The sequence below is a fragment of the Coffea eugenioides genome, chromosome 10 (assembly GCF_003713205.1).
Source record: "Coffea eugenioides isolate CCC68of chromosome 10, Ceug_1.0, whole genome shotgun sequence".
NCBI lineage: Eukaryota > Viridiplantae > Streptophyta > Magnoliopsida > Gentianales > Rubiaceae > Coffea > Coffea eugenioides.
In genome coordinates this window covers 7,166,456-7,181,316 of record NC_040044.1, presented here as the reverse complement: position 1 = coordinate 7,181,316, position 14,861 = coordinate 7,166,456, and the positions used below count along the sequence as shown (strand labels likewise).

At 33.9% G+C, this 14,861-nt stretch overlaps 1 protein-coding gene across 1 annotated transcript; it reads right to left on the bottom strand.

The window, feature by feature from the left end:
* Positions 1-314: 314 nt before the first annotated feature.
* Positions 315-2,462, bottom strand: LOC113749477 (RNA-binding protein 1-like). Its single transcript, XM_027293230.1, has 2 exons — positions 1,837-2,462; positions 315-1,251 (listed from the first exon to the last, which is right to left on the bottom strand). Exons 1-2 carry the CDS (start codon positions 2,062-2,064, stop codon positions 583-585), a joined length of 897 nt encoding a protein of 298 aa, XP_027149031.1. The 5' UTR covers positions 2,065-2,462; the 3' UTR covers positions 315-582.
* Between the last annotated feature and the right edge of the window lie 12,399 nt (positions 2,463-14,861).

Genomic DNA, 14,861 nt, shown 5'->3' with positions numbered 1-14,861 from the left:
GTTAAAAATCGCAAAGTACAAAATAAGCACTGAAATAGATACAGACAGTATACAACAACAGACTCGTACAATATTTTACCTTAGTTGCCAAGCCAGCTAACACTAAATTAGAAACAATGGAAAAAAGAAATAAGAAAACCACCCATTTTTAGGTCCCAAATGAGTTGAGCAATGCAAACAGCTAACGTAAAAGTTCAAACTTAAGAAAGAAAGCAAAACTTTCTATTTCTACTTCCCCATGAGTAATAGAAACCACCAAACTAATGGAACATTTGATACACCAAAATAAGATGAGAAGACATCATGCAAATGGAGTCTATCAAGAAATCATTATATTACAAATGAGTTAAACATTGTCCCATGAATTCAAACAGAAAATTTTACCGAACAGAAGATTCAATAACAAGAACAATATAAACAGCAAGAAACGATATAAACATCAGTGCTTCAATCCTTGTATGTCAAAACCATTATGCACATGCAGAGGTCACCTGCAAATAATGGTCAACCTAAGTATGCTGAATCAGTTGTTCTTTACACATCAATAATAGCGGTCAACCCGATTTTCCACCATATCCACAACTAAGGATAGATTGTGCTATAGTCAGAGCCTCCTGCATTGTCTGCCGTAGCACCACCAACCCATGAACCAGGCAGTGGAACAACTCCGTAACCAACACCCATATACGTTCCGAAAGGATAATTGCCACCATAAATAGTCGGCCCATAAGGGTAACCTAAAAGACCTCCATATCCCGGAACTGAACTGTAACTAGGAAACATCCCAAACCTAGGATTATAGAGGGGATAAGTCCCTTGAGGATAAAGACTGTAGTTAGACCCTCTACCATTATCTGCCCTTCCGCTATGCCCATTAACATTGTTATTGCCCTCTTTAGGTATAGCCCTCTTCACCTCTACTAGTTTATCATTCAAGTGATGAAAATTATTCTGCACCACTTCCTCAACTGCATCCTCCGATGCAAACGTAATGAAGCCAAAGCCCCTGGGCCTATGAGTCACATTGTCATGCATCACAACAACATCAGTAATCCTACCAAACTTCTCAAAATAACTCTTGAATTCTTCTTCAGTTAAATTAGCGGACAAACCCCCTACAAAAATCTTCTTAGTCCTAAACTGATTGTCACTCCTACTACCATCAGTTCTATTGTTCCTACCCAAACCCCTACTCTGTGGCTGTTTGCTTTGGTGTTGCTCACCCCTGGGTATTGCTTTCTTCACTTCTACCTACAAATACAATAAAACTCTAATGAATAGAATACACCAAAAAAAAAAGGACATAGTACATTGCAACAATCATATGAAATGTTAATGGAGTAAAGTCCTATCCTTGAAAAAACAACACAAAAAAGCATGCCGAATAAGGTTTTTCCTCCCATAGAGGGCATTGCTTTAAGTATGCAAATTTTCCAAAAAATATACAAATAATCCAAATTTGCTAGCAGGATTTAAACAATGTTGCTAATTTCACAAAAATGTGAACCAAAAATCTAGTAAAGCATTGACGTAATACAAGTAACCAAAATTACTAAAATAATCACTCTGCTGTGACATTAAAAATCAGCCCCAAATAAATAAATTACACATATCAAAGTCCCTCACAAATTGTAAAATCCTTATGAGCCAGACAAAACGTATTAAATTACAAAATCCGGATTTCCCAAGCGGCACAGGCAGAAGATAAAAGCTGAAGGCCCACATAATAAAATTGAAACAAAAATACTAAATGGAAACAGTCTAGGGGGGGAAAAAAAGGAACATAACATGGAAAAAAAAACCGAAAAAATAGACAGTAATTTGGAAAGGACGAACCGTTCTTCCGCGAATCTCATGGGAGTCCTGAAGGGCTAAATCAACGGCAGCAGCGTCAGAAAACGAAACAAAAGCGAATCCTCTGGAGGTACCGGTTAGCCTATCCTTGGCTATCACCGAACTCAAAACGGTGCCGTATTTGGCAAAGTGTTCTCTCAGGACATCCTCCGTCGCCTCCCATGAAACCCCTCCCACAAACAGCTTGCACTGGTCCGAGGAATCCTCCATCAGAACAACAACAAAAAATACCAATCCCTCCAAAAAGGACCCAAAAAACAAAAGCTAATTACACAACAAAAAGCAAACAAATCAGAACTCTCTCTATGAGGAAATTAAAGCAAAACAAGAAAAAGGAAGAAGTCGTAGCTTATTTTTCTAGAGGGTTTTTCAGAGCAATGGTGAAATCATTAATTTATTTTTCTGTCTGGGCTAAGAAATGGTGCTCCTGCTCCTGCTCCTGCTGCTGCAAGATGCAAAACAGTAGTCAGTATTTCTAAGGGATTCTAAGTCAGAATTTGAGGGAAAATATACTTCTACTGGCTTATACGGTTGAGGTCAAACTCTAATTTTGGAGAGGGGATGATAAGGCTTCATAAAAATTGGATAAATAAAAGTGATTGCATTTATTAAGGAACTATAAATGAAAATTAATTGTTCGTGTTTATGTTCATTTTTTTCTGATTTGAAGTCCGTTATGCTACTGGCCAGTTTTCGTCCTTTAATCTTTCTTTCTTTTTTTATTTATTTTAACGAGGAATAATCTCAAGGGACCAAAAAAAAAAAGAGTAAAATTCTTTGAAGTGAATTTGAATAGTGACACATATCCATCTTAGATTCCGGAACATGACAGGTGGACCGCCAAACGCGATGCCTCATGTAAAAGACTACTAGTTCTATCTATGCCTACCTGATGATTGTTTCTTCTTTTTGAAATATTTAAATTGAAAGTAAGGGTGAAGTGCACATTTTTTACCGGCGGATCTTCTGTTTGACTCCTTGTAACACTTTATGTCTCATTTTTTATTACATTACAATTTTTTCTTCAGAGACATCATATTTTAGTTTTTTTTGTTTCATTAAGATTCAATAATTATTAACTGAGTAAAAAAATAAATAAATAATTTTAAAAAGTAATATATAATTAAAAATAAAAAAAGAGCAGAAAATTCATAAAAATCTCATTTTTTGTGTTTTGATTTTTTGAATTTTGTGTATTATTTAATTAATAGTTATTGAATTTTAAGAAAATAAAAAAAAATTAAAATATGATAATTATGAAAAAAAAATAACAATATAACAAAAAATGAGACAGTAAATATCACAGAAAGCGGAACAGTTGTGCTTTTTTACTCTCTTTGTAAACTTTCCAAACAAATATGGATGGATAAGGTCTGTCTTGTAAAAGCATCCAATGGTGATCCAAATAAGAATCATGGTGGCATATTACCCATAACTAAATACGAATAAGAATCTCTAATTCCTATCTCTTTCCACACTCAAATTTTCCGTCCGCACTTCGTATCACAGGCTCTGTTTGGATTGTAAATTATTTGAGATATTTTTACTGTAGCACTTTTTTGTGATGTGATGTATGTGAGATAAAAAGGTAATTGGAAAGATAAAAAGGTGTGTTGGAAATTGTAATGATGATGTAAGCAAATAAATTTTACTCCAAACAAACCCACAATTTCTATATTTTTCACAAATACATTTTTTAATTGTCTCTTTATCTCATATATATCAAATAATTATATTATTTTTTTATCAAAAACTTCAGAAAATAGCAATTCAAATAAATTAAAAATTTTTTCGGTGACAATATCCCCATCGTTTATTAATAAACAAATGGGCTAGGATTAATTCTAATGGACTCCCTCGAAAAAGGCCTCTTCCTTGCCCACTAAATGGTTAATTAAATTGATCCACAGTTTCTACTATTATAATTTTTTAATTAAAGTACAATTGAGTAATTTTGGACTACATTTGTTTTGTGTAACATGCATATAGTTTCATGAGCTGCCCAAATTATCCTCTCCGCGCTAATAAATTTCACAAGAAAGTTTTGAACAAACTCTTTATGGTCCTCGTTCCTCTCTTTTGGCACTCTAACCTATGTAAAGCGAGCACATAATAAAAATAATGCTATAGAATTTTAATTTGGACCCGCAAAGTAGACCAATGTGTCAATTTAGCCCCTAATAGTGAATGAAACATAATTAAGCCCTTCAAAATGAAACTTTTGTTTCGATTACGTTCTTTTTTCTATTCATGTATGGTCAATAACATTTGAGTAAATTCTATTCATAAAATCAAATTCTACTAATTTTTTAGGAACTATAAAGCAATTAAGTTCTTAGCTAAAAATGATAAAACATCCCCAATTATCTATGTTAACATCTACCTATTGTATATTGTCTATCAAACTATTAAGCATTTCTTTTCTTATTATTAGTATTGTTTATTGGAGTGCTTATTGTTTCAATTTTTTTTAAAATTTTTCTTCGGTTTAATGAGAGGCTCTAAATTTTACAAAGAAAAATATAATGTTTTTACTAGCTAAGGCCGGTCTTGGAAACTTGTTTCCGTTTACAGTTATTCCAACTTTGACATGTGTTTGGGCTTTTGATGGATGAATCCCAATTGACATTTTTGCTTTTGGGTTTTCGGATGGCTAAAGCCCAATTAACATTTCTGTGTTGGATTTCCGGATGGCTAAAGCTGAATTTTGTCACATCAAGTCCTGTGATGGATTGCTTCCATATAAATCAATGAATCAGGTAAGATCCAGCAAGAAAACTTATCCATGGATTACAAATCGGTCAACATGGACGCCAATGTTGGGATGAGTAAATGGGCCGGTAGAAGCTGCTCTAAGCTCTCAAATCCATATCTTCGGCAAAATAAAAACTAGCAAAATCCTTAATCTTTAGGTGCTTAATCTGGTTCGCCAATATATCACAAAAATAATACTAAAAAGAAATAATTCAACTTATTTAGTGTGGAGGAATTTTCTTTCTTTTTTTTGTCTTTTTGTAAAATTCTTTTTTTAACTAATTCCCTTTGTAAGAGCATGATGATATTCATAGTATTGTGGACTTACATGCATCCGTTCGTTTGCTTCAGTGATGAAAATCTCATTGACAATTTTCTCCCAAAATGCAAGCGACAAAAAATTTCCAAATGCTTTGCATGTATATCATTTTTGGCTCCTGGACGAGATAATACTTACTAAAATTATAAACCTTCAGTTGCATAACAGATAAAAAAAAAAAAAAGTACGGATGGATGAAGTCATGACTTAGGTAATGAATCAAGTTGTTTCTTGGACCATTTCATCTGAACATGATGATGAGGATGCTAATATGTAATGCCTCGAGACAATATGCTTTTCACATTTCTGGTGGCTGAGAATTGAGAATTGAGAGTTGAGATTGGATCATATTTCATGCAAGAAGGGAAAACCTGTCGCAGGGCTCGTGCAGAGAGACTCAATCCCGAGATCCTCTCACATGACAGGGTCGACTATGCAAAGAAGGATTCCCATTTAGTATAATCCCACTGGTCTAAAGCGTGCGAATATTCGATAATTATTTGGTAGATTTCAAACATAAGAATCCTCATTAATCATTTAACTAATCAAATCCCTTTTGGGGGTTTTTTTTTTTTTTTTAATCTCGTTGCATGTGACATTAGCTTTGAATAACTCATGCATGTTGGACCAAACGATTAAGAAGGAAAAAAGGGGGGGTGCTCAATTCCCTATAAAAGTTTGCTGCATTAAATATTTCCGCTGAAATCCTACCTACTGGGAAGTTCTTGGGCACCCTCTTTGACTGCATCAGCAAGCCATGCTTGGGATGACATTGCTAACCCCTAATTAAATGCCTTAATCCTCCAACTAATGCATGGTCAAATTCGGTTTCTAACATGCTAAACTCCCCACATTATAAAAGACAAAAGTGTATATAAAGAAATAGTACCCTCGAAGGCCTTATGATACATATATATATAGGGAGGATGTGAGAAGCATCTCAAGGAGACTACTTAGTCTTGCTAACCCTTATGGGGTTTCTCAAATCTTTAGCTTTGCATGAGCAAACTTTTGTCATCTTTAGGTTGCCAAACTTTCATATGGAGAGTACCCCCAAAGGTGTCTTTCACGCTAAAGATCATGACTTCTTCCAATCTTATCAATGTTTGTTTATTGCTCTTAATCGTTGTCCAACTCCAACATCCAAATTTTATAGTATTTGATTCTCGCTTTCCGGGCCGCAAAATGCAAAGGATTTGCAGCTTGTAAGTAGAACATGTATATATATAGTTGATTAGTTCATGGGTGAAGTTGAAAATTCCAATTAATTAATGCATAACTAACTCTGGCATCAGGAGCTCAAGGCTTTGGAACTTGATCAGAGGTCAGAACTCATTCGTCCGGGCTTGATTTAATCCAGGTTAAGTCTTGAAAAGTACCACCGGCACGTGTCACTCACGTGCCATGTGGCTTGCCACATCAGGATTTTTCATGGCAAACCACTAACTAATGATGCTTTGATTAACACCTGAAATCTGGAAAGAGATCATGTACGCTTGTGTTCGTTTGACTCCCACAAAATGGAGAGAACAAAAATTAAAATGTTGATCATATGCAAAACACTTATAATACGGCTGCTAATCACCAAGAGAAGTGTGGCTTAATCCCCGACACCCTTCTTATTTTGTCTCCAATGTATATATATATATATATCATGACAATTTGTTTTGGAAAAATGAAGGTATGATGCATGTTGTTATTCGTAATACCTATAGATGTGAGTGATTTAATAACCTTTTCCAATGTTACATATTGCTAGGAGCGTACGTAGCTTGCTTTGATGCTCTATAAAATCAAACAGCTTTTGAAATTATTAAGCAAAAAGATTGGATTTTAAAAATTATTAGGATTTCAGCTGATAATTTGAACTTTATTAAACATTATTGAAATTTCTGGAAAAAGAATACATTTCAAATCAAGTAATGATGATATTATCGTTCTTTTCTGATTTTCTTTTTTTATTTCTCCGCAACGATAACATTTGTAAAAACTAATGTATCCTATTCTACATGAAAAGGAGTCTAAAGATGGGATTAGCAGACACAGAGACCCAGCCAGATTAAAAAGGCGCTCCAATATCTTCTCTCAAATTTTTTCACTGTAAATAAGGTTCGAATTTTCTGCCTACAACTCAAAAAAAGAGTCTTAATCCCCTTTCGGTGATCGCTGGACCAAAACCGGTGGTTCATTGGTGCGGTATTTGTGGGAGGAGTTGATTGATCGGTTTGTTTAGCATGCAAGCTAGGACAAACAGGAGAACTCATTCCAATGGAGACAAGAGAGGAGTAGCAGCAAATACCAATGTGATTGGGGGCAACCTAGAAATTATGAAAGACAGCCAGAACCCCTAGAGAGCCTTTGGACTTAGGCTCTAGCAAGGAGACACCAAACTTGATGCACCAAAAGACCAGCAAGGACAAAGGAAGGACAGGCATGGTGGCTCCATAAAGATTTTTATTCTTCTTTATTTTGACCAAGAACAAAAGGTGATAAGACATGCCTTCTGGGATTGCACACTCTTTTCTTTTCTTTTGGGAACTTTACAAGCCCTAGGAAAAAATAGGGTCTTGGTTCTTTATGCTCTAAGCATCGGTAACCGTAGGCTTTTATTGTTCTTTTTTTTTTTTTGGTTTGCAAGTAATCGTTAAACAATTGTGGTTGTAATAACAACTTTGTTTGCAGCCCGATGAAACCTATATACTCCCTCCCTTTTTTTATAATTAACGTTTAAGAAATTTGCTCTAGTGTACTTTTATCTGTCGTTTTATTATCCCCATACAGTATTAATTATTTTTTTACAATTTTACCCTTTTATCTCTCTTTTTCAATACAGGGTTCTTAATTACTACTCCTAGTAATTATTGCATTGCTTTTAGCCTAGTAAAACAGCACCATTTAGTACTCTAGTGAGAGAAAATATGGGTGAATTAGACAATTAATGAGGGTATAAAAGAAAAATAGTGTGTAGATTTAAGCAATGAAAAACTTTTCTTAATTGGTGTGTAAAATCTTAAACGTCAGTTATAAAAAAAGGGAGGGAGTATATGCCTAGGCATTGGCAAAGACGACATATGTGATTGTGACCCACTAAACTTGGATAGAAAGCTGTAACGAAGTATTGATAGTTTTTTTTAGTTCCAGACATCATTAAAATAAACGGGGCATGTAATTCCCAATGCATTATTGTATTCCTTCCAAGTCTTGGAAACTCGAGGAATTATAAATTTCTTTCTCAGACTCTCAGAGCCATAGGGATAGTAAGAAGGAAATGAAATGGTGCAAGCAATGATGTCCTCCTCCAAACAAGACTTTTCTAGCTGGTGCAAGCTGCAATGGGACCATCCCCTCTTCCCAAAAGTCAGCAATAACAACTGAACTGGAAGACGAGTAAAATAAAATAAAACCCTGGCTAACATCTGAGGATTGTCAACTCGCGATTTTATTCTATTAGATAGATAGATTGGTTTGCTCCTTCCTCTTCTCTCCCTTTCCATTTTACAAAAATAAGTTTATATATATATATATTTTTTTGAGCTAATACTTTGAAGTGTTGTCTATATTGCAAGAAACATGTTTAGCAATAAAATAGACAATAATTTATGTATTTTGTCTTGTGCTTGGCTTTGTTGGCCAAAGTGAAAGTACTTACCATCAGCTCAGCTCAATTCCTACCAAATCAACTGGGGATGTGATTGTAGTGTACAATACTGTCTCCATTATTTTGCCAGCACGCTGGACATCCTCTCCTAGCTACTGGATCGAGTCAAAATATGCATCAGAGCACCAAGAAAGTAGGGTATTGTTGAAAGGACGGGGCTATGAAGATTAGGGTGGCTTGAAAGAAATTCCACCAAATGCAGCAATGACGCTTTGCAGATTGCACGCGTCTTGTGGATGAATTCATAGCGTTGGTGACTGATCAATCGTCACCAATCAGAAAAATTGGCGATAGAAAACAACCATTCCCGATAAAGAGATTATTAAGTGATCATTGACTGCATGCATTTGCTTCTCTAGCTCAACAAGGCACATTGTTCCAAAACCAAAAAACAAAAAGATGCTTATCGCATTAACTTTCCACCACCCAACTTTATACTATGCCACAAAAACGCTTTAACTGGAGCATCTCATCTGTCTCTCTGTGTCCACGAGAATTGGAGGAGTCTGATGAAATTCGGACCATCATGCAATTTCGTTGCCCTTGTTGCATCCTTTTGCTTGTTCTTGGGACAATGCCAAGTACGACGAAAATGTGCACTTATTGCTCTTATAAAATTCATCTGTTCTCCGATCAAAACTCCAGATTTCATCTCACCCCGTCTCAAAATAACCAGTGCTCCTATTATTTCCCACTTTATTGCGTACATTTTGCCTTTAAGAATTCAAGAATTACTAACACCTACGTACCTACCACAGTGATGTTTCTGCCTTTCTGTGAATATTTTACTAATACTTCATTCTTTTTTTTTTCCTAAGTAAAAGGTATATTCAGGATCGCTTGCTTACAGTTCTCTTGCATGATCACTCAATTCAACCGTCTTTTTTGTTAGTAAAAAATTATTCGGCCTTTTCATTCAAAATTATTATTATTATTATACAGATTTCATCTCTTTTAACTGGTATTTTTGTCAACCTAACCATTAGAAGTACGACAGCAATTGTAAATGGAATTGACAAGGCAAGTTGTTTAGTCGTAGGAATGAATTGGCAATTAACCAAGAAATGGGTGTCTACATGCATCTTGCTACTTAATTATGTCGGTTGGAAGATGTACGCCAGATGATGGTCGATTGACGCCCATAATCTCAGTACAGTTCTGCTGGAGCCTGGATTTCTATGGAAAGTTTTGGTCCCAACAGCCAACTTGCTTCCTTTTTTTAACATAGTTATCAACTTGCGTCGTGTCAAAGAGAGATTTGCACCTTGCATCCAAGTTCCACCCACGTATGGCTACTTTTGTTTCTAAAATTCATGTGCTTCCCCCCAGTGAAGCATCACCAAATGAAATCATCCTTTGGATCCATCGGGCCATAGTACTTCGTACGATAAATTCTTCTTCTTTTTCTTTTTTTTTTCCCCCCTCTAAAGTGATGTTTGCTTGTGCTAGCACTACCTTAGCTGGAAATTGGATTGGAATTTTAACTTTTGGAGCAGGTGTCTTGACGTGATGCTCAACCACAAAAGAAAAGGGAAAGGGAGGACAAAACATTACCAGTTTCCTCGATCGATTGTGACATCCAAATGTAGTAGTTAAACATGTATTCTGCCTTCAGAACGTAAAACCTGTTTGGTGCGATTTTAATATTGTGTTGGAGAAGTGTTCTATTCATATGTTCACCTAACCCTGTTATTGCAATCTATAAGCTTTTCAAATTCCAATGCGATTTTAGGATATACAAACTGCTGCTACTAAACATTATCGAGAACTTATTCTTGTTAGCATCGTACTTTAAAATAAATGACATTGTTGAAGAATAGTATTGTAACAGTTTTTGTGATGTAATGTATGTGAGATAAAAAGTTAATTGAGAAGATAAAAAGGTGTGTTGAAAATTGTAATGATGATGTAAGCAAATAAATTTTGACAAATAATTCTCAATCCAAACAAACCCAGTGTTTTAACTAAATTCTCATTCATTATATCCGGTTTGCTGCTGCATGCGACGAAATGAAAAGGAAAAAAAGAAGGACACTAAAAAAATTTATCTAACTAAAAAAGAGTAAATAAATGCGTTGTGAAATAGGAGCAGTGCTAGGTAGCCAGCAACCTGCCGTGCATGTCTATACATGTAGCATGTCAACGAGTAGAATCTAGTTCGACTCAACTGATTTTTTGTATCACTTCCTATATCGGTCTTTATCCCATTTTTTATTATTTTTTTATTTTTTTCATAAACATTATATTTTAGTTCTTTTTTATTTTCTCAAAATCTAATAATTATTAATTGAGTAATACACAAAATTTAACAAAGTCAAAAAATCAAAATACATAAAAAATTATATTTTTTATTTATTTTCTGTTGTATTTTTAAATTTTTTATTATATATTACTTTTTTGAGACTGGTGTATTTATTTTTTGCTCAAATAATAGTTATTGAATCTTAATAAAATAAAAAAAAACTAAACTATGATATTTATGAAGGATAAATAACAATATCATAAAAAGTGTGACAAAATATCCGTTGCGCTAATCTGGATACTTTTGACCCAAATTCAAATCTATTAAATATAGTTAGACACATATCCAAACTCAGACACTTAATTCTTACGAATTTGGGTATCTAATGGATATCTGTACGTATACAGCAAATAACTAAAGTAAAAATATTTTAAAAATACATAGAATGCAAAAATAACATAAATACCATCGAGTTTCTGTCTTTATATAATAAAATTAACATTCAAGAAATTGAATGCAATATTATGAAATCAAAGAAGGAACTATTATCAACTATTTTTGTTTATTTTCAAAGTTTTATTTGTATTCGCATCGAATATTTCATTTACTAATTTTTACTTTATGTATATATATATATATGTATGTATAGACACACGCATCATACACATATATGTTTGGGTAGGGTATGATTTGGATATAAATTTGAGTATGGATTATAGAAAATCGAATCCTATCTAAATTCATAACTTTTTTTATAGGTTTGAGTTTAGATAGGATTTGAATTTGAAAAATTAAACTCAAATCCTACCCTGAGTACTTTGAATTTGAGTCTGGATTAGATCTAGAGAAGATTCAACCACGCTTACGTGCATAGCATATCGGATCCGTCCATGTTCTCCAAATTAACCAACGACTCAGTAGTTTCTAATCTCTTTTAACCTTTGATTCTATTCTTTCTATTTATTGTCCTATTTTTGTAGGAAATCTTGGAATTAAATTTTATAAAAGTCGTTGTGAAGCCTGATATTATTACCCTTCTAAATTTGCATAAAGTAAACTTGTTTATAAAAATTCCGAAACTACTCCCATTAAATAAACAAAGAGAAACATATAAACGAACTTGCGGAAGTGAGAATAGTTTGGCAAGTTTGAACTCAACGTTAATATGTAGCACTAAAAAGTTCGCTGAACTTAATTAAATTTCAAATATACATATATTTTTGAATTTTTCATATTTATTAAAGTGAAATGTGTATCATATTCGTTGTTTGAAACTGCGTAAAATTTTAATTTTACATCACCTAACCCATTTGAGTTAGATCTGATCGAATTCGAGAAAATTAAAGCTTAGGTTGTGTTTGGCTTGCAATTTTCTGAAGTTTTTATAAAAAATATATTGTAGCGATTTGATACATGTGAAATAAAAAAATAATTAAAAAATGTGTTAACGAAAAATGTAGAAATTTTTTGATAAAAAATCCCTTTCCAAACAAGGCCTTAACTGTTACGAGTTCAACAAGTTTGAGTTATGTCAACCTCACATAGTGCACTACTTAAATTCGAATAGACTCATCTACACCCTTATACAAGCCTACCAGACCACCCTACGGTCTTGTCAATATCTGGATTTTTAGTCCCTTGGCCGTGAAAAAAACATGTTAGTCCTATCCTCTATAGCTTCTAGCCAATTTTCTGGTTGATTAAAAAGAAGATGATGCCAATAATGACTTATTTTGTAATTTGGAGGGCATAGCACGCAAATTCAAAGCCAAACAAGACGTACAACAAGACCCAAAATCGACCAGAAAATATCATAATGGGATGGGTCTTTGTGGTGGGGACTTCAAAGAAATGGTGGTACAAATTCACAGAAGAAGGCGTTGGAAGAGGGCAAAGCTCAGCCAAAAGTTTGGACGGGTCCCATAGCACCCCTGTCGGCCGAGAGGAAGCGAACCCCTCCTTCTTTGATTGTCTCTCAATTCAAACCTGCAACTCGCAAATGCTTCATGTTTGAGATCTAGAGACATTGCTATAATTTATACAGTGTCTTCAAAAGTCATGGAAATTTTAATTAGGTGGACATATAGTTATGGTATGTATTAGTACTTGTACAATGAAGAAATTCCTCAATGCTTGCAAGGGTGGAAATTTTCCGATACTGGAAAAACATTTGATGATCGTTATTGTCCATAGATCTAAATGTATGCTTCTGTTCTGAGCCTACAACTTTTAAGTAGGTTGTGCAAACAAATACTAGGCAGTACATTGTCATCGTATGAATATTAAATTTTAACACAATGAGTGCGTGATGACATTTTCATCCTCTTTACATTTACTTTGTTACAAATATTTATTTTACTTGTATTGTAAACACATGTGAGTGTGTGTTTGGAAAGCAGATTATTTGCGATAATTTTTTGAAAAAAAAATATATTGTAACACTTTTTTAATGTGATATATACAAGATAAAAAGATGATTGAAAATGTGTTGATAATATGATCAAATAATTTTTTGCAAACAATTCAATCATTTTTTAAATAACGTATGAATTACATCACAAAAGATACTATAATGCTATTTTAAGAAAAATTTCAAACTCCTCTCCTGTGTCCAAAAATAAATTATTTATATCCCAAAATGAAGATTAAATAAAATTTTATTACAATTCACTGAACATCTATTTTGCAATATAATATACACAGAGTCCTTGAAAATTGTTGTCACAAAGGTGATTAGGAATTAATAAAAAAGTATCAATTTTTTATTAAATTATTTATATTAGAGTTAATTCTGCACTGACGCCTCTTTTTTCCCATCTCCTTCATCAATCTCGTATGGTAGAAGCATCATATCATGTGAAGCGCTCGATAATGAAGCATTATCTAATTGATAAAATGCTTTATCTACAATTAAAAAGATCATAAATTTGAGTCATCACGAAGATAAATAAGAAATTACCGTTGATCCTCTTTAACAAAAAAAAAAAAAAATCATATCGTGTGAAAATTTTGCTATGCAGGGAAGAAGAGTGAAGGACCAGCCAAAGCCAATTGGGGTGTGTGTTGTGCGTGAGAACTAAATATAAATACCAAAATGTCGTTTAGCGGAGACTCTCTCTCTTTCGTGTCTTTAGGGACCATGTCGAGATGGGCCACACGTGGCAACAAATACCACCACACCACCCACTCTTGACATGTCTCCATCACTACAGTACAATCCCTCTTACATACCCTTCTTCCCTCTATCCTTGTAAGCAGAGTATTATTTTAATCAATATAAAGCACTTCATATTCTTTCCCCATAACCCCCATCCCATAGCCAAAGCCAATCCTCTCTAGAATCTAGAGCCTTAGCACATAATTTTGGGATTTCGAGACGATATTGATAGAGACAGAGAGTTGTATCATGTATGTATATAAGTGTGTATGTATTTATTTTATGGTATATACGTGTGTATGTATTTATGTACATTTTAGGATACGCAATTATGCATCAAGTACGGCAGTGGGGGGCGGGGGTGTATTTTGTATATAAGTGTGTATGTATTTATTTATTTTCTTTTAATGGTATTACTTCCGACTAGAAGAATTGCAAGTATTTATTAAGGGTGGACACAATTGGAAGTATCTGCCCTGCATTATGCGAACTGGTCATTTTCTGACCATTAGGTGTCCCGCACATTAGTTAGTCAATTTCTAGATAGTTACTTGGAAATAGTTGAATCACGTACTAGTACCCCCATTCTGCTCCTATTAGTTGTATTTCAATGTTCCTCTAACAATCAACACATATTTTACCACCCCCCCCCCAATACAAAATATATAAGTAAACAATTCTTAAGTATTTTTTATTGGGGATGGAGTAGGAAGGATAAATTGGGTGGTATGGGAGAGAGAATGTAAATGAGAAGTTTTGGCTTCAATACCTTTCATTTACGTAAAAAAAAAAATATTTTTATTGAAATTTTGTCTATATAAAGTATTTTTTGATTAGTCTTTTTTTTGGTCAAATGTTGTATTTTTTGATTAGTCAA